Source organism: Esox lucius, chromosome 11 (genome assembly GCF_011004845.1).
Source record: "Esox lucius isolate fEsoLuc1 chromosome 11, fEsoLuc1.pri, whole genome shotgun sequence".
Lineage (NCBI taxonomy): Eukaryota > Metazoa > Chordata > Actinopteri > Esociformes > Esocidae > Esox > Esox lucius.
Window position 1 is genome coordinate 24420575 of NC_047579.1, and position 20763 is coordinate 24441337.

At 39.1% G+C, this 20763-nt stretch overlaps 1 protein-coding gene across 1 annotated transcript; it reads right to left on the bottom strand.

The window, feature by feature from the left end:
- Positions 1-16894: 16894 nt before the first annotated feature.
- Positions 16895-19538, bottom strand: LOC105012881 (myeloid-associated differentiation marker). The gene is made up of 2 exons (XM_010874009.4): positions 18915-19538; positions 16895-18785 (listed from the first exon to the last, which is right to left on the bottom strand). The coding sequence occupies exons 1-2, from the start codon at positions 19122-19124 to the stop codon at positions 18141-18143; spliced, it is 855 nt and encodes a 284-aa protein (XP_010872311.1). The 5' UTR covers positions 19125-19538; the 3' UTR covers positions 16895-18140.
- Between the last annotated feature and the right edge of the window lie 1225 nt (positions 19539-20763).

Sequence of the window (20763 nt, forward strand, 5' to 3'; positions counted from 1 at the left end):
CTATTTCCTTCCTTTTTCCTAAAGTTGGGAACAGTGACCTATACCCTCCATCAGTTGATTGATGATCAGCTCTCTATCTCTCTCTTGTGGCCAAAGTGTTCCAGATTATGTTCACTGGGAGGATTGCAACATTCGACAGCACTCTCAGGTTTTCACAAATTGTGATCGGTGGGTTCATGTAGGCTTATTCCCAAACTCTTACATCCAGAATCTCTGAGGGCCCCAGGAATGTAGTTACCGTACATCTGCAACCCTTTTCCTGTTTCTGGATTAACCTTTGCCGGGAACCAACAAGGGAAATGGCAGGACGAGCATCTTGAGAAAGTGGTTTAAATATATATTTGTTTATAAATTCGACTTCCTGCCTTTTCCACTGGGAGGTGATGCCATTTTCTTAGTGCATGTTGTAATATGGAAAAGTGTATAGGAAACAGAAAGGGGAAAAGAGAGATATAGAGAGAGCAACATGCAAAGGCCTGGTTGATACAGTCATTATGTGCTGAGATGTAAAGTATTCTTTTTAGTCCTGTGATAGCGGCAGTGTTTTATTTTCATCTTTACAAATGTCGTACAGCAGATAGCAAGAACATGAGAGGGAGTGAGAAAAAGAAAGAAGAGTGAGAAATAGAGGAAGGGAGTGTAAAGCTAAAATGCATTTAACACTTGGCAGGTTGACAACAGGTGTACCTGGCGAACAATCCAACTAAAGTTTAGATTCATAGAGATAATTATTTGGATATTACTTGCACAAAAAGATCCCCATATTGACTGAGGTTATTTTTCTTTCAGTGGGGCTTCATGTTGCAGCATCATGAACCAAGTTGGGACCTTATTGAACAATGGTGCACAAAAATACTTTAATACGCCTGTCTTTCAGAACCTGTACTTGTATCCTGCGTTCTTTCGTTCCTTTAAGTGTGTTCTTCTAAAAACACCCAAATGGGAATCCTGTCTAGAATGTAGGGTGTTTAAAAAGTGTTACATTTGAACTGCGTAAGTGGAGCCGGCCTAGAAGAGCAGATGTCTCTTACTGACTGACTGACTGATAGATAAAAACGTTGCTTGCTACAACCTTCAGTAACTATGCTATAATAAGCCTAAAATAAAACTGTTTACAGTTATATTATGATTATATCTGTTAGATTTTTGAAGTATGTATCCGTGCATTTTTTTGGGGGTAATAGGCTAGATCACAACCCTTTGGGTCGTAGGTAGAGTAGGGTTTCCACGATTATCTTGTCTTTTCACTTGACGAAAATATCAGTCACCTATATTAATAGTTAATGTATCCATGTCTTTCACCAATGAAAGAAAAAACTAAAATTGAAACTAAGTAGCTTTTAATCTTCAGTCTCGCTAGCGATTGCTCAATTCTTATGACTATTCCCAGTAGTAAATTAGTAGATACTAGCAAGCCTATTACTGGCTAAAGCTGTTAACCCTCACATGTGGTAGTCCCAAATTTGAATCTAGTGAGGGCAACAACATTCATCACTTCTAATAGCGGGCCAGCTGAAATAGGCTTACCTGGTCCTTTTCTGGTTTGTTTCCTCATGACCAAGCAGACTTGGCTGCATTTCCCTGCTAAAAAGCTTCTTGTTTGCTCTTCAAAAACAAATAGGGATTTCATTAATTGCATTGAAGATGCATTAGACGAATTAGCAAAATGTAAGCTAAATATAACAACAATAAAATGTGTTGACTAACGTAATATCAATAAATAGCTTGAGGCTAACATTAGCAGTCATCAGTGTAAATACAAATATATTCAAGTTGTTTCTTTTTTATTCTGTTATTAGAATGTAATATAAATATAAACAACGATACTGATGTTAACAATGCCACTGATGATGAATGACAAGTGAGTGAACGATAACATTTCTTCTTCTGTTGTAGTTCCTTGCAAGACCGGTTTTATCTAAAAGTATAGATGACTCGTTAACATTTATTTGCCCAAGATTATGCTGTCTAACAGCAAAAATATATTACATCGAAACTTGTTAGGGCTCGACAAAAACATGTTTCTTGTCTACAAAAGTGTAATCTCTATGTTCTCAAAGCTATGTGCGACCATGAAAGTCGCAATGAATACTGGTAAACAAGTCCCTGAAAAGTAATACTCAGGTGCATGCTTTTGTATAGACTACCAGAAGTGTACACAACTTCTGGTAGGCTTAGTACATATTTTACATTTTGCGTTTTTCAGATGGAATCACACTTGACATGCGTCTTCTGTATTTGCTATACAATCTAGAAAGAAGAGTACAACGCCTAACAGTTGCATGCTTGACATTTTGGTTTGTATTAATCAATTTAGAACTTGACAGGAATGAGTCTCCATATGTTATGTGTGCCCATGCATGTTTAAAGATACATTCTGGAATCTTTGGCCACTGGTTATAGAAGTGGCATTGTCAAAACGGTTTCTGCAGATATGTGCCCCATGTTAAAAACCACTGACCTTCAAATGTGGAACTTCTCACATGCACATATACATATACACGGTGGGGAGAACAAGTATTTGATACACTGCCGATTTTGCAGGTTTTCCCACTTACAAAGCATGTAGAAGTCTGTAATTTTTATCATAGATACTCTTCAACTGTGAGTGACGGAATCTAAAACAAATATCCAGAAAATCACATGATTTATAAGTAATTCATTTACATTTTATTGCATGACATTAGTATTTGATACATCAGAATAGCAGAACGTAATATTTGGTACAGAAACCTTTGTTTGCAATTACAGAGGTCATAAGTTTCCTGTAGTTTTTGACCAGGTTTGCACACACCGCGATACATGGCCCAATCCATCCTCCCCTCAATACGGTGCAGTCGTTCTGTCCCCTTTGCAGAAAAGCATCCCCAAAGAATGATGTTTCCACCTCCATGCTTCACGGTGTTCTTGGGGTATTTTTGTCTCATCAGACCATATGACCTTCTCCCAATCCTCCTCTGGATCATTCAGATGGTCATTGGCAAACTTCAGACAGGCCTGGACATGCGCTGGCTTGAGCAGGGGGACATTGCGTGTGCTGCAGGATTTTAATCCATGACGGCGTAGTGTGTTACTCATGGTTTTCTTTGAGACTGGGGTCCTAGCTCTCTTCAGGTCATTGACCAGGTCCTGCCGTGTAGTTCTGGGCTGATCTCTTACCTTCCTCATGATCATTGATGCCCCACAAGGTGAGATCTTGCATGGAGCCCAGGAACGAGGGAGATTGACAATCATCTTAAACTTCTTCCATTTTCTAATATTTGCGCCAACAGTTGTTGCCTTCTCACCAAGCTGCTTGCCTATTGTCCTGTAGCCCATCCCAGCCGTGTGCAGGTCTACAATTTAATCTGTGATGTCCTTACACAGCTCTCTGGTCTTGGCCATTGTGCAGAAGTTGGAGTCTGTTTGATTGAGTGTGTAGACAGGTATCTTTTATACATGTAACGAGTTCAAACAGGTGCAGTTAATACAGGTAATGAGTGGAGAACAGGAGGGCTTCTTATAGAAAAACTAACAGGTCTGTGAGAGCTGGAATTCTTACTGGTTCGTAGGTGATCAAATACTTCTGTCATGCAATAAAATGCAAATTAATTATTTAAAAATCATACAATGTGATTTTCTGGATTTTTGTTTTAGATTCCGTCTCTCACAGTGGAAGTGTACCTATGATAAAAAATGACAGACCTCTACATGCTTTGTAAGTAGGACAACCTGCAAAATCGGCAATGCATCAAATACTTGTTCCCCCCACTGTATATATATATATGCTCAAAATGGAAAGTTTAAAAAATGTATATATTTTATCATATATTGATATATTTGATACATTTCATATACTTCTTTGATATATTTATATCATTGTCATTGTGGTGAAATCCTGGTCAGAGGTCTGCACAAGAGGGTGCAAACTGGCTCCAGGGTAGAGAAGTAGGATGCAAAACCTATTTGCCTGCTGCCTGTCTCATCGGTCTCTGTCGACTCCTTTGAGTGGGTCGGGTGCCGGCAAGTTCAATCACAGTTACCTGCCAGTGAATTTGTTCTCCTCTACCAGTAGGTACCAGGAAATAAAACTGCTTGGGCAGATGTACATTGGAGCACACATCTCAATGTTTTACTCACCCAAACTGTCTTGTAGCTGCTGCTACTGTGTGAGGCACAACTACAATTGCGAATCAGACACCTCAAAATTAGCGAGTTGAAAATGACTAAATTGGGGTTGTTGCTGGGGAAATAAAGTAAACAAAAATGTATTCTGGCATCACCACTACAAATATTATATACATTTTGCCATTAATATTTCTTCTAAGAGTGACATTGAAACGAGTTCCAACATTACCAAATAATTTGGCAAATTTGGGCGTTTTGTCACCATAAAAGATGAATAGGGTTTCGTTGAGGTACATATATTCAGATTCATGAATTTAAACATGAATATATGTTTCTTGCAGTTTGGTAAATCCTAGTAATTGGATCCACATTTCAAACCTTGGATTTTTATTAATGAGGCCTCAGGCCATTTTAGCCAAAAATGCTGGTACCTCTGTCAGGAAGCTGTAACTTGGCCACAAGTGGACCTCGGCAGTAAAGCAATAACCCTTAGTACACTGACCCTTAGTACAACTTGGCAACCAGACAATAACCCCTAGCACAAATGATTTCAGTCTCTGGACTGAATGATTTCAGTCCCTGGACATGTGGTCTGAATTGAAGGTGGCAGTCGTTGTCATGAGCACAAACAAAGGGTATCAAAGATCTGGAAATATTCTGTGTGCAGGAATGTTCTAATGTGTTGTCCAACACATAAAACATTTTAGGAGATGGTTGTGTCGTTGTACTGTGATGTAGTGTGGCAGATTATTGCAACATGTTACTATAACTTTCATTACTGTTAACCTTTTCTTTGAGCAGTCCATTCATTGATCAATCTGATTATAAATTATTACTACTCCACTTGTTTGAGCATACAACATACTCTATGTAATGTACTCAAGCTCACTCAGTAAAATTGTATTCTGTATTTTCTTCTTCTTGTGAAATGTTCCAATCATTTTGTACATGACTGGAGTTGAGGGAAAAAGAAGGATGCGGAAAATAATGTTGAAAGAGGAAGGGACAATCGGAAGGAAGGTTGAATGTTTTTTTTACCAGTGTATTAACTACAGTTATTTAAAATCACGTCCATAATGAATGAGCAGATTTTTCCCTAATGCCCTCCTTTACCAACAAATGAAAGCCCTTCTACTATATTCCTGTCCCACCATTACCCCTAATTTGCTCTTGTCCTAATCACAACCATGTTCGCTCAATTTCAACTCTTCAATTCCTACTTTCACCACCTTCCCACCACCTGTCACCTGTCATTCAACCAGTAGCGGAACGTGTTGCAAGACTTAAGTCTTATTTACATTATGCTACATTTTCTGAGACATATCAAAGAGGAGTTGGAATTGTAGATTATTTTGTTGACAACCTGCAGATATTGATACGTCGCGGAGCCGTCTTCCAACATTGCGTGCACCACTTTTTCGATAGGGCCCCCTACTGGAGGTTTGCAAGTGTGAAAACAATTCTGTCGAAGCTGTATTAAGTTTCTATGCAGTGTGCATGCATGGCACTCGATTTTTCCTCTATTGATGTGATCAGTGCTGCATAGTACGTCTCGAACATGCCGGTTTAAATTCAAACTATAGAAATTATTATGCAGATTAACATTAGTCTACTTTATGCAGGGTTTAATTCTCTCTTGTAATGTAAATAGGCCCATCATTTAAGGGCTGTAGAACGTAATTATAATGACGAATTAGCCAGGAATCCTTTAAGGGCTTTAGACAATGATACATTACAGTGTACCAAGATACCCCTGTTATGGTCGAGAGACCCAGGAACCCCAATGCTGATCCTAGAAACAAAGCCAACTGCAGGGAATATGCCAGCATTCATTCATGCAAATGGTCGCAATCCATTACTTCTCTGAGACACTTGTTTCATGTAAGCAGGACTTAAGATCCTGGGCTGTCAATGCGCCGTTCTGCATGCTGTTTGTGCAAAGCAGAGCTTATGAATGTAATTTGTGCACTGGAATGTGTTACAATAAAAATACACTCACCTAAAGGATTATTAGGAACATCTGTTCAATTTCTCATTAATGCAATTATCTAATCAACCAATCACATGGCAGTTGATTCAATGCATTTAGGGGGTGGTCCTGGTCAAGACAATCTCCTGAACTCCAAACTGAATGTCAGAATGGGAAAGAAAGGTGATTTAAGCAATTTTGAGCGTGGCATGGTTGTTGGTGCCAGACGGGCCGGTCTGAATATTTCATATATCTGCTCAGGTACTGGGATTTTCACGCACAACCATTTCTAGGGTTTACAAAGAATGGTGTGAAAAGGGAAAAACATCCAGTATGCGGCAGTCCTGTGGGCAACAATGCCTTGTTGATGCTAGAGGACAGAGGAGAATGGGCCGACAGATTCAAGCTGATAGAAGAGCAACTTTGACTGAAATAACCACTCGTTACAACCGAGGTATGCAGCAAAGCATTTGTGAAGCCACAACACGCACAACCTTGAGGCAGATGGGCTACAACAGCAGAAGACCCCACCGGGTACCACTCATCTCCACTACAAATAGGAAAAGAGGCTACAATTTGCACAAGCTCACCAAAATTGTACAGTTGAAGACTGGAAGAATGTTGCCTGGCCTGATGAGTCTCGATTTCTGTTGAGACATTCAGAATGATAGAGTCAGAATTAGGCGTAAACAGAATGAGAACATGGATCCATCATGCCTTGTTACCACTGTGCATGCTGGTGGTGGTGGTGTAATGGTGTGGGGGATGTTTTCTTAGCACACTTTAGGCCCCTTAGTGCCAATTGGGGATTGTTTAAATGCCACGGCCTACCTGAGCATTGTTTCTGACCATGTCCATCCCTTTATGACCACCATGTACCCATCCTCTGATGGTTACTTCCAGCAGGATAATGCACCATGTCACAAAGCTTGAATCATTTCAAATTGGTTTCTTGAACATGACAATGAGTTCACTATACTGAAATGGCCCCCACAGTCACCAGATCTCAACCCAATAGAGCATCTTTGGGATGTGGTGGAACGGAAGCTTCGTGCCCTGGATGTGCATCCCACAAATCTCCATCAACTGCAAGATGCTAAACTAACAATATGGGCCAACATTTCTAAAGAATGCTTTCAGCACCTTGTTGAATCATTGCCACGTAGAATTAAGGCAGTTCTGAAGGCGAAAGGGGGTCAAACACAGTATTAGTATGGTGTTCCTAATAATCCTTTAGGTGAGTCTATGTAGTACCATAGTTCTGTTTTTGCACTGTATTTATGTTGATGTTTGCATTTTGCCATTTTTCACTATTTGCATGGATCATGAAATAATCCTTAATATTGTACCAAGCATTAGACTATGATACCCTTGAAATGAGTCAGTAACCACCATGAGATTGCCAGAGCCCTGTGGTGGCCTCCAGCCAGCAACACTGTGAAGCATCAGTCAAAGGACCCACTAGCAGCTACACAACCCTATTATAAATTAGACTCACCAGTTGAAACAAACAAAAACATGATGAACTTGGGATTCCGATCAAATTACCTTACATCTTAAAACAAACCGGAAAATCAATCTAGTGGGAATTGTAATTTACATTAAAGCAATTCAATTACTGTGATGAAGTGTGTACTCATATGGGTGGCTACTACAGTAACTAATGCTATGACTTTAGAACACAGTGTTTGAACATTACCCTTATAGGTCAAGAGGTCGTCAAAGCACATCAAATTTGGCTTGGAAGTGGTGCAGCCGAAAGTTTTACCCCAGATTTTTCTGGAGATGGTAGCCGTGATTGAGAGGATCCATACAATGGCAGCTGACAGCCAGTGCTGGTTTTAAATGGGCAAGGGCTGCTTAACTGGTTTCATTCTAATAGGGATAAAATATACATATTGGTTAGAGGGAAGAGTAATGCTGTTTTATCCTTGTTTATATAATTCTTTAAGGGCAGATGGATCACTATAATATGTCTTCAAACATGTTTTGGGTAAACTCTGTTCCCTTCTTTGTCTGCACATGCGGCACTACTCATTATTCTAAACAGGTGACAGTTGATAATGTTGTCACCCATTAGGCAAATAAATTGGGTCTACGCTCCACATTTGTTGGTATTAGAGTGCAACTACTTTGATAACACTTTAGGCAGTGTTTGCATGGACCATTTGCTGAGCAGGCAACTGTTGTATTTGCCTACAGTTCAAAATATCCTGTTAAAGCCTAAACAGTTAGGTAGGGAAATAATTGGACACTGACAGAAGTGTTGTTATTTTGGCTGTTTACCAAACTATATACAAGTTACAGTTAAATAATGAATGGGCTTATAGCACAGTCTCTCAGCTTTAATTTGAGGGCATTCACAACCAAATTGGAGGAACAGCTATTCCTTCGTTATTTCTTCATTAATTAACCAGGCAAAATGTCTGGAGCTCAACCTGATCAAGCAGGCATTTCACTTGCTGAAGACAAAACTCAAGGCAGAAAGACCCACGAACAAACCAACTGAACGCAGCTGCAGTAAAGGCCTGGCAAAGCATGACAAAGGAGGAAACCAAACGTTTGGTGATGTCCATGCGTTCCAGACTTAAAACGGTCATTGCCTGTAGAGGATTCTCGATAAAGTATTAAAAATGAACATTAATTTACGATTGTGTTAATTTGTCCAATTACATTTGAGCCCATAAAATGAGGGGACTGTGTATGAAAATGTTTGCAGTTCCTAAACGTTTCATACAATATTTTTGTTCAACCCCTTGAATTAAAGCTGAAAGTCTGCACTTCAATTACATCTCGGTTGTTTCATTTCAAATCCATTGTTGTTGTGTACAGAGGCAAAATGATAAAAATTGTGTTTCTGAAATATTTTCTGATCCAACTGTATATGCTCTATTCAACAATTTACTCTACCCTTTATTCTGACCTATGAAATTAAAATGAAATGTTAATGTTAACATAACAAATGACCAAAGTCAGCTTGAATTTAGGTCCCTTGCCGTGCCTCCTCTGCCTTTGGGCAACATTGGGCTGCCTGTCTTAACAACAGACTACTGGAGGAAAATTCTGGAAATAAAATTCCATTAGGAGTATGTACATTTAGGGGCATGTTTGTGTGTGCATTCAAAAGCCTGCACGCAGGCAAGAACATTGGTTCTGAATGTGTGCATGGGTGTCATATAATAAAAAGTAAAATAAGACTTAACTCATCTCAACTGAAGCTAAACAAAGTTAAGTCAAACAACATTCTGATTGACGAGCTGTTGATTGACAGGATATTTAATGTAAACTTAAAGCCACAATGTCTGTCAATACAATGTCTGTCTTACTCAACAGAACTGTCCGAATTAAGAAATAGATGTGTTGTTACACTCAGTAAAAATATAATAGGTCAAATGCTATGCTTAATATGCCCACCCCGGCACAAAGATTTCATAGTTGAATGGCACTTTAGTCCTAGGGATCCTAGGGAACAATAAGATATTAGATTTATACTGAGCCCGAATTGTCACTGATTGAAACAAATGTATGTAGGGTTGCAACATCCAGATAACTGTCCCCAAACTATCATTTTATTCAGATATCGAATAAATAGCAAATCAGGAAATCCAGAATCCATTAATCAGGATTTCTGAATAACTGGGGAACAAATACATGACTATCACTTTCATATTCCATCCTGGATTCAAAAACTGTGCTACCAAGCTGCCCAGGACAACAGCCCTTCCAGTTAACTTCAGTTTGGACGTGCCTATTTGTAGTTTTCCATTGTTTATGTTACTTTTTATTACCACCAGAACAATGTACTTTGAATTACCAATCCGAGGGTTCAAAAAGGAGCTACCACTGGACTTAAGGTCATCATGCTATCTTCTGTGTACAGTTTTGCTTATAGGCATTGATTTAGACTGATCATACAATGTTTTTTTATTTTTTTATAGAAGGATAGTGAACATTTTAAGCCATTTATTATCACATAGTTGTTTGGCTCCTTTTTAAATCATAATGATAACAAAAATCACCCAAATTGCCCTGATCAAAAGTTTACATTCCCTTGAATGTTCGGCCTTGGTACAGTCACATAAGGTGACACACACAGGGGGAAATGACAATTAAAGGTGAATTTCCCAAACCTGAGTTTTTTTTAATTGCAATTAGTGTCTGTGTGTAAATAGTCAATGAGTATGTTAGCTCTCACATGGATGCACTAAGGGTATGCAGACTTTTGAACAGGGGGCAGTTCATTGTTTTATTTGTTGCCATGTTTTGTTTTATGATTGTGCCATTCTGTTATGACCTACAGTTGAATGTGAATCCCATTAGAAATAAAAGACATTTGTTTTGCCTGCATACGCATGTTTTCTTTACAAACAGTATATATTTTACCAATTCTCCAAGGGTATGCAAACTTTTGAGTATAAATATACATACTTTCAAAACCTGTCGCAACATTTACTTCTCACAATTATGCTCACATTAAATCAGGTTACACACAATAAAGCAGGACCTAAAAACCTCTAGACATAAAAAGTGTAGCAAAATCAGTAGGATGCATGTTGATTTCAAAACATATGGGGTCTTGTCCAGGCTAAATGCTAACAGATTTATTATTTTTGGTTCAGTGTCCTAACTAGGGACAACTTTTTCCTGGGATCCATCTTCTAATTTGGCAAAGGGAGTTTCCTCCAAGTGCCCAAAAGATCCACCAAGTCCCCAAAGGTCATCCTCCCTATCTGGTTTTCCTAACAAGTTCTCATGCGGAACCTCACAACATGGGGATATCCAGTGTGTGTATCTACAGTATCAGTCAAACGTTTGGACACACCTAATCATTTAAGGGTACGTCTTTATCTATAATTTGCTTGGTTGATGTAAAAGTAAAAAGAGCATTTGAATGTATAATGATTGAAAGGATGTTGGATATTTTGCTGGCCATGTTACGTTGGAACAATGTCTTATAAAATACATGTCTCAGTTAAAAATTTGCTTTGGTCTCTACTTCACTCTGCCTACACAACCCAGATTTTAAAGAACGTGTTCAATCCGCCCCATGACCAAAACACAGTGCAACAACTTATAACTACCACAAAAATGTATATGGGATGAAGAAAATGTATAATACTCTCGCAAATCACAAAGGACAACACAAACATGTAGACATGCAGACATCACACATCCTAATCCATCAAGTGCGGTCTAAATTATGACTAAGCCTGTACCAAATCAAAACCATGCATGTAGGATAGCAACACCACAGTAAAGAGTTGTGCTCAATATAGCAAGGTGTGCGTCATTCCTCATTCCTCTGTTGTTCATTAATTCTATACAAATTCTCTCATTAGTGGTGAAATTTAGACCTCAGGAGCTAAAATGAGACTGATCCATCTCTCTGTCCCTGCAGGCTTGGCTGAAACACAACGCTGTCCTTGGCCTGCTGGCTGAGTCACCACAGAAAGCTTCCTGTTTGTGGAGCTAGTTGTTGTGCATTTTGTTGTAGGCAACTTGGCTTTCTACCAAACTTTGCTTTTTACTTTTTATAACTGTCTATATCCTGAAATCTGAAACCTGATACATGTTTTTCTCTAAATTATGTCTCACCCCCTGGTTATACCTGGTGACCACTTCGCCCATACATTCCACAAAGATTTGTTGCTAACATTTATGATAAAACATTTCAATGAACGCAAACAAATATAATATTTTTATGATATAAAAAAATATTATTAGACTTTTTAGTCATAGCAGATTTAATTTTATTTGTCCTTTATTTATATAAAGAAATCAATACAGTCCAAGGTATTTTTACAGCTGAGCCCTGTGTACATCAAAGTTAAAAGAAATCAAAACAAGGCAATTACAAATAACAATTACATTCAACAACATTTAGTCATGGCTTTAAATTGTCCAATAGAAACCAAAATGTCTAGCCTAAGGTTTTTCTGCAAATCATTCCAAGAATGGTATACAAGCATGGTATACAAATAATTTTTGTCCCAACTCTGAATTAACCCGAGGGATTTCTAATGTCAACCAATCTTAAAGGGGTTTGTTTGATAATCCCCACTTCTTCAGTTTAACTTAGAGGTAAGATAGCTTGGCAGTAAGGCCTGAAATACAAACATCGCCCAGTGCCTGTTTCTCCGGGAACCCAAGGAGTCCCAACCAAACCATACAGAAGACCAGCGGCAGATTTAGGTATGGGCGACATGGGTGACGTTTGTGTGATCGGTTTTCCAACGTCATTTGCATGTCACAAAAATGATATCATGTCACTGTGTGGGACTTTGGGTCAATTAAACGTGTCGGAGTAGACGCTCTGATTCTAGTTTGTGACCTAGGCAGATTAGTGCCAAGGAAGGTCTCTCCCTCAGAAGTGCGAGATAAGGAGGGGGAACCCTGAGGTAGTGGGAGCGGGGGAATCTATCAAATAGCGCACCTCTAACTTTGTACAGCACTAATGCAATTAGGATAGTGATTCACATCAGTCTCATTACAAATTGCTATGAAATAAACCACAATTCATTCTTAATACTGTGAATATATAATTTCACAGACATAGTTGGATTTTTCTCTGGAGTGTGCAAAATCATTAAAAATAATGTAAAACCAGTCGAAACACCACCAGGGTGAATTGGTTTAGTCTTGAATCTTGGTTGACAGTGCTGGGGATGGGTAATGTATCGATGATTGAGTGCCAAATCAATACAAATGGACAAGAAAACGTCTAAGCCATCTGGTGCCGAAGTTAGAAGTTTAGGAAAAAGAGGAAAGAAGAGGAGAAACACACAAAAATAAAGTTATGCAGCTATGTCATCTCTTTATGAATATAATATTATGCATGTAATGAAATAGGCTAGTACAACACTAATGTTTTTTAGCCTATGTTGCTTTTACACACAGGGCAATATTCAGTTTTCTGTCCAACTAACTTACATAACATTGTTTTATCATGATAATGTGTGTAGCCTGCCGCAAAACGATTACAACCTTACTAGCACATTACTGATTTGGTTAACTTTCACTCAGTAAGGGGAATTTCCAAAGCTGTAGGCTAACTTAAAAGACGTCTATATTATGTTGATATTTTGCATCTTTTGTGATATATTGACTCTTTTTGGGTGTCTGATATTTAGAATTAGCCAAAGTTTTATGGTTCGTTTGGTTCCTATTCTGAAAGTGTCTAAATTGTGCATAATGTCCAGTACTTGACTTGGACCGGAACAGTCCGGAATATGTAAAAGACATGTTGCTTAAAAATAGGGTAAACAGTTAAGTTAAACGTGAAAATGCTTACTTGCAGGTATCATAGAAAACAACTAAGACAAGTGAATCAAACAATTTAACAGGATAACAAGAAACGTGTTACCTACTATATAGTAATAACATCAATAACATTGACACAATAGAAATACAGCAATAGAAAGACGAAAAACAAATAAACACTATTAGGGACTAATAAACACTATTAAACACTATTAAAGACTGTTTGTGTGTGTGCATGCCGGCAGGCTTAAGGCTTTCAGATAGTTGTCTTTAAGCCTGTTGGAATGTTAGCTGAAGCTTCAATAGACTCTGTACATCCAAATGTAAGTAAATGAATGGTCGGGTATGGTCCTGAATAATGTGCCTATTTCAGACCTTACTTTGGGTAGATGCCCTGGAATGAGTCAAGACAAGCCTTCCGAGTCAATTACAAAGAGTCACTGAAAGAAAGTTTTCAAGTAGGTGATTGCCTTTTTATCTTACACAATGCTCTCTTTGCCCATCTAAAATATTTTGGGCAATCAGGTGTTTACGCTAGGGATGTGTTGATAGTGGACTCCCACAGCAGTTTTCATTCTGGCCTTTTCTCACAATACAAGCATTTGGCTCTTCGCTTGGTCTGCTGATGAGATCAGGTATTCTCAGCATAGCACCAATTTGGACAGGTAACTAAAAATCCTGTTTTCCTCCGTGTCCTTCCTCACCTCAGCCATCATGTTCTCCGTCACCCCGGTGTACCGCCCCTGTGTGAAAGTACAGTCAACAGCACATTGACAATGTCAAACCGGTACATAGAATCGTAAAAATTTAGAGCTGTTAAAACATTACAGCAAGTTACACTCTTCACATTTAAGGAAACCTTTAAAGACAATTTGTTTTCACACTGACTCATCACATCTCCAATCAAATGTAAAATAAAGGTCCTTAGAGGAATAAAAAATAATCTGAAAAGGTTTTTCTCTCGAAGCATTCATAAATATATCTCTCTCTGGCTGCACCATCTCTGGATTTTGATGTCTCTGTTGATCTGTCCGGGTTGTCCAAAATACCATTTGTCCCTTGCAGCTGCATCTGAGAGGTCAGTGTGGTCTTCTAGCAATTATTGGACGCTTTTACAAATGATCAGACCTTAATAGATTACAAGTAATCCGTTACATGTAACGTAAAACTGTAACTGTAATCAGTTACGTTACGAACAAAAATATTGTAATTGGATTACATATACTTTTGAAAATAATTGTGATTACTTTTGGATTACTTCAATTGAAATAGAATAGGTACTTGAAATAATTACAACAAACAATGTATGTTTGAGTTTATTATTTAATGTTATAAAAACATGGTTATTTGAACCAAAATATGAATTGCGCGCCTCAGTTGGGTGTGTGATCATCATGTGCGCAAAGGTGGACGCGCATAACAAGTTTAGTGACGGAGGAAGCGCTTGTTTATATTTCTTCAGTTTTGGTTGGTTGGATGGCTGGTAAAGACAGAGTATATCTCCGATAATATTAGCAGAGTCATATAAAATATTATTTAGTTATCTACTCGACGCATAATTCTCAGAACAATGATAGGCAATAGGCCTACATGGTTTCTTTTTCATGTTTCAAGGTTTATTTGTCAAATACTTTTACAGGAATTGTTTAATAGATTAGGCAACTATTTGTAAGATAGCTGTAACATGGCGCTGCCTTCGAGATAAAACAATATATGGAATTTACCACAATATTTGAGGAGAAAAGGTGCGTTGGGAAGCACTCTGCCAAAGGATGATTTGAATTTGACGCGGCCACATCAACTCAGTCCGTACAGGTAGGCCATGTGATTTTGGCTGCTGAATCTGCTGAATCATTTACTTTAAGATAAGAGTACAGGTTTATAATCACAGTTTATTTCTTTCAATTGCGTATTGAAAATCCATCACTGGTGGCAGTAATAAACGCTTGTTACATTTGCGCGGGTGAATCTTATTTCTATGAGGGTGTTCATGATTGCAAACTTGCATTCGCGTGCTGGGGGTGTCTGCAACATTTTGACAATGTTGGTTGTGGAGCAATTCATCAGACTACTGCAGATTTAGTTTATGGTGTTCAGTTGGTTATAGGCTATTTCTATTTGTTTTCCAATGCCTCTTAATGTGAAAGTCATCTAAAAGTTACATTACTGATTACAAATGTGGACAGGTAACTTGTAAATGTAACAGATTACATTTAAAAAGTAACCAAGCCAACCCTGACTATTCAAACTTTATTGCTTTGCGATTCCTCCCTAGCAATAATTTACAGTATTACACCTAATTTTAAGGTTGATTGTGGAGAATTGTTTTACAGGATGACTATTACACTTCCAAATCTATCAGTATAAGATGTTTTTTGAATTGTAATCTGAGAAAAGTATAAAAAAAATTGCTACAAACAACAGTAACTCCTGAGGTACGATTAAGCGAACACAATACACCAACATCAAACCACACCCTGGAGTATCAGCTCTTGTTTTGTGTGTCACTAACTTCCTATTTCACCCATATACATATTACTTAGACTTTGCCCTAGCTTTCACACAAGGTTATGTACTGTCATTTCCACAGGAGGGACTGTGGCAAAAATTTATTGTGCTAAATAACTCATCAACATATGGCCACATCAATGACTCTTCTAATCAATTTTGGGTCATATCAATGTTCTTTTTCATGCTCAGATGGCAGGTAAATTAATGCACATTAATGCTGTGTCCAGAATCTTTCAACCAAATCCAAGTCAGCTGCATAACCAGGTGGACAAGAACAGGGACAATCAGGTGGGGTGTGGGCAGTGGCAGCAGGAATCATCAGTCAGCAACTTGATATGCAACACAACCAGGCCAGGCAGTTCCAAGGCATGGCCCAAGGGCCCACATCTTCCTGGGTTAAAGTAACAACAGGAAAGACCCTGACTGACCCTTATCCCCCGTGACTAATACAATGTAAGCGGTTGGAACTTGAGATGGGACAGACTGACACTAGTCCCCTGGCGCAATAATACAGCAGCGTAAAACTACATTCAGGCCTACGATTCCGGGTCCCTTTGACTGAAACAATTAAAGGAAATGTTGTTAACGATGCTGCTAACCAGGGCAGCACACAAAGTCGAAAATCCTCCACCATGATAAGCAAGGTGTTTTTGGCAGAAGAGATAGCCTTAGCTTGCTGGAGAACCTACAGTATCTTGTTAACTCTTTGTGATCTACAAAAGTATTTGGATAGTCTAAGATTTTAGAATGTGTTTATTTATGTGGCTCTGTATTCTAGAACTTTCTTTTTATTAAGAGGGTGTGTTTGGTGGTGCACATGAGAAGTGTCTTGTCTTGGTTCTTGGCTTTGCATTTGCTTTTCAAGTTTGTTGCTTGTGTCTGCCACCACAAGCACTAAAGAAGTGTCAATACAAGTCAATGTGGCCATCACGAGGCAAATAAATGAGAGACATAGCTGCCAAAACCAGCCATTTGGTAGAAAAAGAAGAACAAAGAAAGCACCTGTCAGCTCAGCAACAGCAAAAAGACATGGTAGACCTCTACACTGGCACTAGCACAATTAATGCTCCATCGTTCCCCAATTTGGTGTTTTACCGCTTGCTTGTTTGACCAGAGAATAAAACCCACTGACACATCTAGATGACAAGTTTCTACATTTAGTCATCATACACTGTCCAATATCTGTGACTTTGCGCGTGAAAACAGTTTGTATTGCATCTGCTCCCACACCTTTCCTTCCTTCTGTCATCCTTGTGCAGGTCATTATCCACTTACAAACAAATAATGAACCAAATGCAAATCATATAACGTATAAACGGCTTGATTATTATCAAATCGAACTGAGTTACTGATATGATCTGTTTTACAATATTTTGTCTATCTGGTCTTCACTACCACTATGGGTCTTTCTCTCTTCTAGATCTCCTCCCTGCAATTGATGTATTTTTCATGGCATCTATTTAGCTTGTTAATTGTTTTCTTTTTCTCTCTCCACCATTATTTTGTCAATTTACTTTCATATTAATTTCATATTTTTTCTCTCTGATTTTAAAGCCCTGGGATTTTAAATAAGAAAAGACAAAGCCTTACTGCACAATGTTTCTCCTTCAGCTGGAATAAAGCGGGTTTGTCAAACATCAAGCCAAGTAGCATAGGACATAAGAACATTTTTACAAAGTGATGAACATAATAATAACATCACAGATCCTTTGTAATTCAGAGAATCTACATTGCCAGAAGTTTATTTCGGTTCTACTGAGTAGTAACCTATAGATTCTCAAGGTTAAACAAATCATTAACTGCAAATGGGAATTCAGTCTGGTGACTTGAGACATCAATAAGTTTAATCATTAATGCCCCACTCACATGCAATATTTCCACCAGGATCTAAAGTTCCTTTGGGCCATTATAATTGCAATGCAATTGATACAATCATTCATTAACTTGGCTTTCTACTGCATACTTCAGTAGCTTTAGGAGTCAAAAAAGTGTTCCTTCATGTTCAATCTGCAACAGAGGTTAATTTACAATGCCATATAAATATATCAGAAATTATTCTGCTAACGTGCAGTGAATGTTCTTAATCCAGTAGACAATATACCGTTAATTACACTTTACAAATGTAATGACACTTTTGATCCACTTCTGAAATATATGAAGTCCTGAAGTCATTCAATATAAAGTTCATTCTTCACATGCCTGGCAATGGAATAATATGTTGATGTAACACCTGTTATGCCTTCAGCCATTAAATGGTTCTGGAAAAGTCACAGGACACGGTTCAGGAAATGCTCTATTCCTCATATTGTGTGAAGAAGACCATCTTAATTGAGTAGACTGTATCCAATATATAAATTGCCAGGTTGATCACGGTCATAAACGTAACAACAACTAGGTCGTCCCAGGTGCAGGGTGATGGGCAGGGAATGGGCCGGGACCTGTTCTTGAAACCATACAGAGGCCAGATGACCACAGCAGTCATATACATCATCGAGGCCAGGACGTTATAGACCGTCACCAGTTTCTCGAAGGAGATGGGAAAGAGCGACAGCAGCTGTCCGACTGTGAAGATGATGATGACAAGAGCAAAGATGAAGCACAGAGAATAGACAGCCACACACCACTGGAGCCCAGGATACTCTGAGAACTTTGCCGGATCCAATGATGTGAAGATAATGCAGGCCACGAAGGTCTCCAGGATCTTCAGCAGACCGGGTACTGTTGACAGGAAGCCACTGATCTCGCCAGGCCGAAGGCGGGCCAACACTACCTCACCAGCGTATGCCCCAAAACCAAATAAGGAAATGATTGTAGCGGCAATCTCACGGTAGCAAGTGGAGCAGGTGAAGAAGGTGGGGTATATTATGGAGGAGGTGAAACACATTAGAGTGGCCAGCATGGCAAAGGCCGTGGTGAAGTCATCCCAGGAGATGGGCACCTTGAGAAGATGAGAGGAGTTAATATAAGCATTAATATATTAATAATCAAGTGTAAAATAATAGACACATCTACTACCATTACGCGTTACACCAGTCCGTTCCAGCTATACTGACCGAGCGTCACCCACCTTAGCACTGAAGCGTGTGAACTCCATAATGAGAATGAAGAGGGAGAAGAAGCAGCAGAAGCACCAGGTGAACATGCACCAGGCCCAGTGTGAGGAGATGACATGGCCCTTGGAAGCAACCAAACTGAAACAAACGCAGGTGAGCACCACCTCCGCCATCCGGATGATGCCGGCCGGCTGTGTTAGAGACCTCAGATCCAGATCCAGCATGGCGAGATACTGTTCAAGTGTCAGTCCAGGGACCCTTGAGTTAGGGATTCCTTAACGTCTATGGGTTGGTCGAAACTTCTCTTTTACCTCAGTTGTTGTCCTGACTTATAGCCCTTCTTCGCTCTCATCTGCATGTCTTCAGAAAATGTGCATGTTTCGGATTTCAACAAATTGTGTTTAATTACCATTGCCCTCCCAAATTCATCTCTTCACGGAAGGTCACCCGGTACTTTCCTACTATCTCCTCCACCTTGACAGCTCCACTCCTCTCTGTCTGTCTATTTCTGTCCAAGCATCCCCCTGCCAAGTATCCAGGAAAGCCGTACAATTCCAAAAAAGCTAAGAACTAATCTTGTTGCTTCCTTCTCTGAGTATTCTTTCCTATGATTTGGTGGCCAGTGCTCGGTGAATCTCCTCCCATGTTGATGATGCCATGTATCCTGCCTCTCATGGCTTATCTGCATGGTTTATGACCCAGACTAAAAAGTCCTATTGGATGGTGGCCCAGTCTAATCTAGGTGACATACACCACAAGTGCTGGACTCTGGTCTCTGCACTGATCCTAATCTACGCCCAATCAATTGGAATGCGACTGTATCAGTCTCTGGTGTTAAAATACAAAAATTTTTATTGATATGACTGTAGCTCTGAAACATTAATTTGTTAATCTGGTTGATTGCACTGACTGTAAATTGTTCTGGGTACCAAATGACCGAAATGCAAATGAAAGTAGAAAAAATAAATCTGGGTATAATTTTCTAATGAGCTCCAACTCTAAACGGGAACACATTCCTTGAATTAAAAGAAATAAGTAAAATACTGTTTTCTTGTTACAAAACACATCTCACTGTAGTTCTAAAATAGATTGCTCTGTAGTTCAAGTCAATGAAATACACTCACCTAAAGGATTATTAGGAACACCTTACTAATACTGTGTTTGACCCCCTTTCGCCTTCAGAACTGCCTTAATTCTACGTGGCATTGATTCAACAAGGTGCTGAAAGTATTCTTTAGAAATGTTGGCCCATATTGATAGGATAGCATCTTGCAGTTGATGGAGATTTGTGGGATGCACATCCAGGGCACGAAGCTCCCGTTCCACCACATCCCAAAGATGCTCTATTGGGTTGAGATCTGGCCATTTCAGTACAGTGAACTCATTGTCATGTTCAAGAAACCAATTTGAAATGATTCGAGCTTTGTGACATGGTGCATTATCCTGCTGGAAGTAGCCATCAGAAGATGGGTACATGGTGGTCATAAAGGGATGGACATGGTCAGAAACAATGCATACCTCGGTTGTAACGAGTGGTTATTTCAGTCAAAGTTGCTCTTCTATCAGCTTGAATCAGTCGGCCCATTCTCCTCTGACCTCTAGCATCAACAAGGCATTTTCGCCCACAGGACTGCCGCATACTGGATGTTTTTCCCTTTTCACACCATTCTTTGTAAACCCTAGAAATGGTTGTGCGTGAAAATCCCAGTAACTGAGCAGATTGTGAAATACACTCAAAAATGCTTAAATCACCTTTCTTTCCCATTCTGACATTCAGTTTGGAGTTCAGGGGATTGTGTTGAACAGGACCACACCCCTAAATGCATTGAAGCAACTGCCATGTGATTGGTTGATTAGATAATT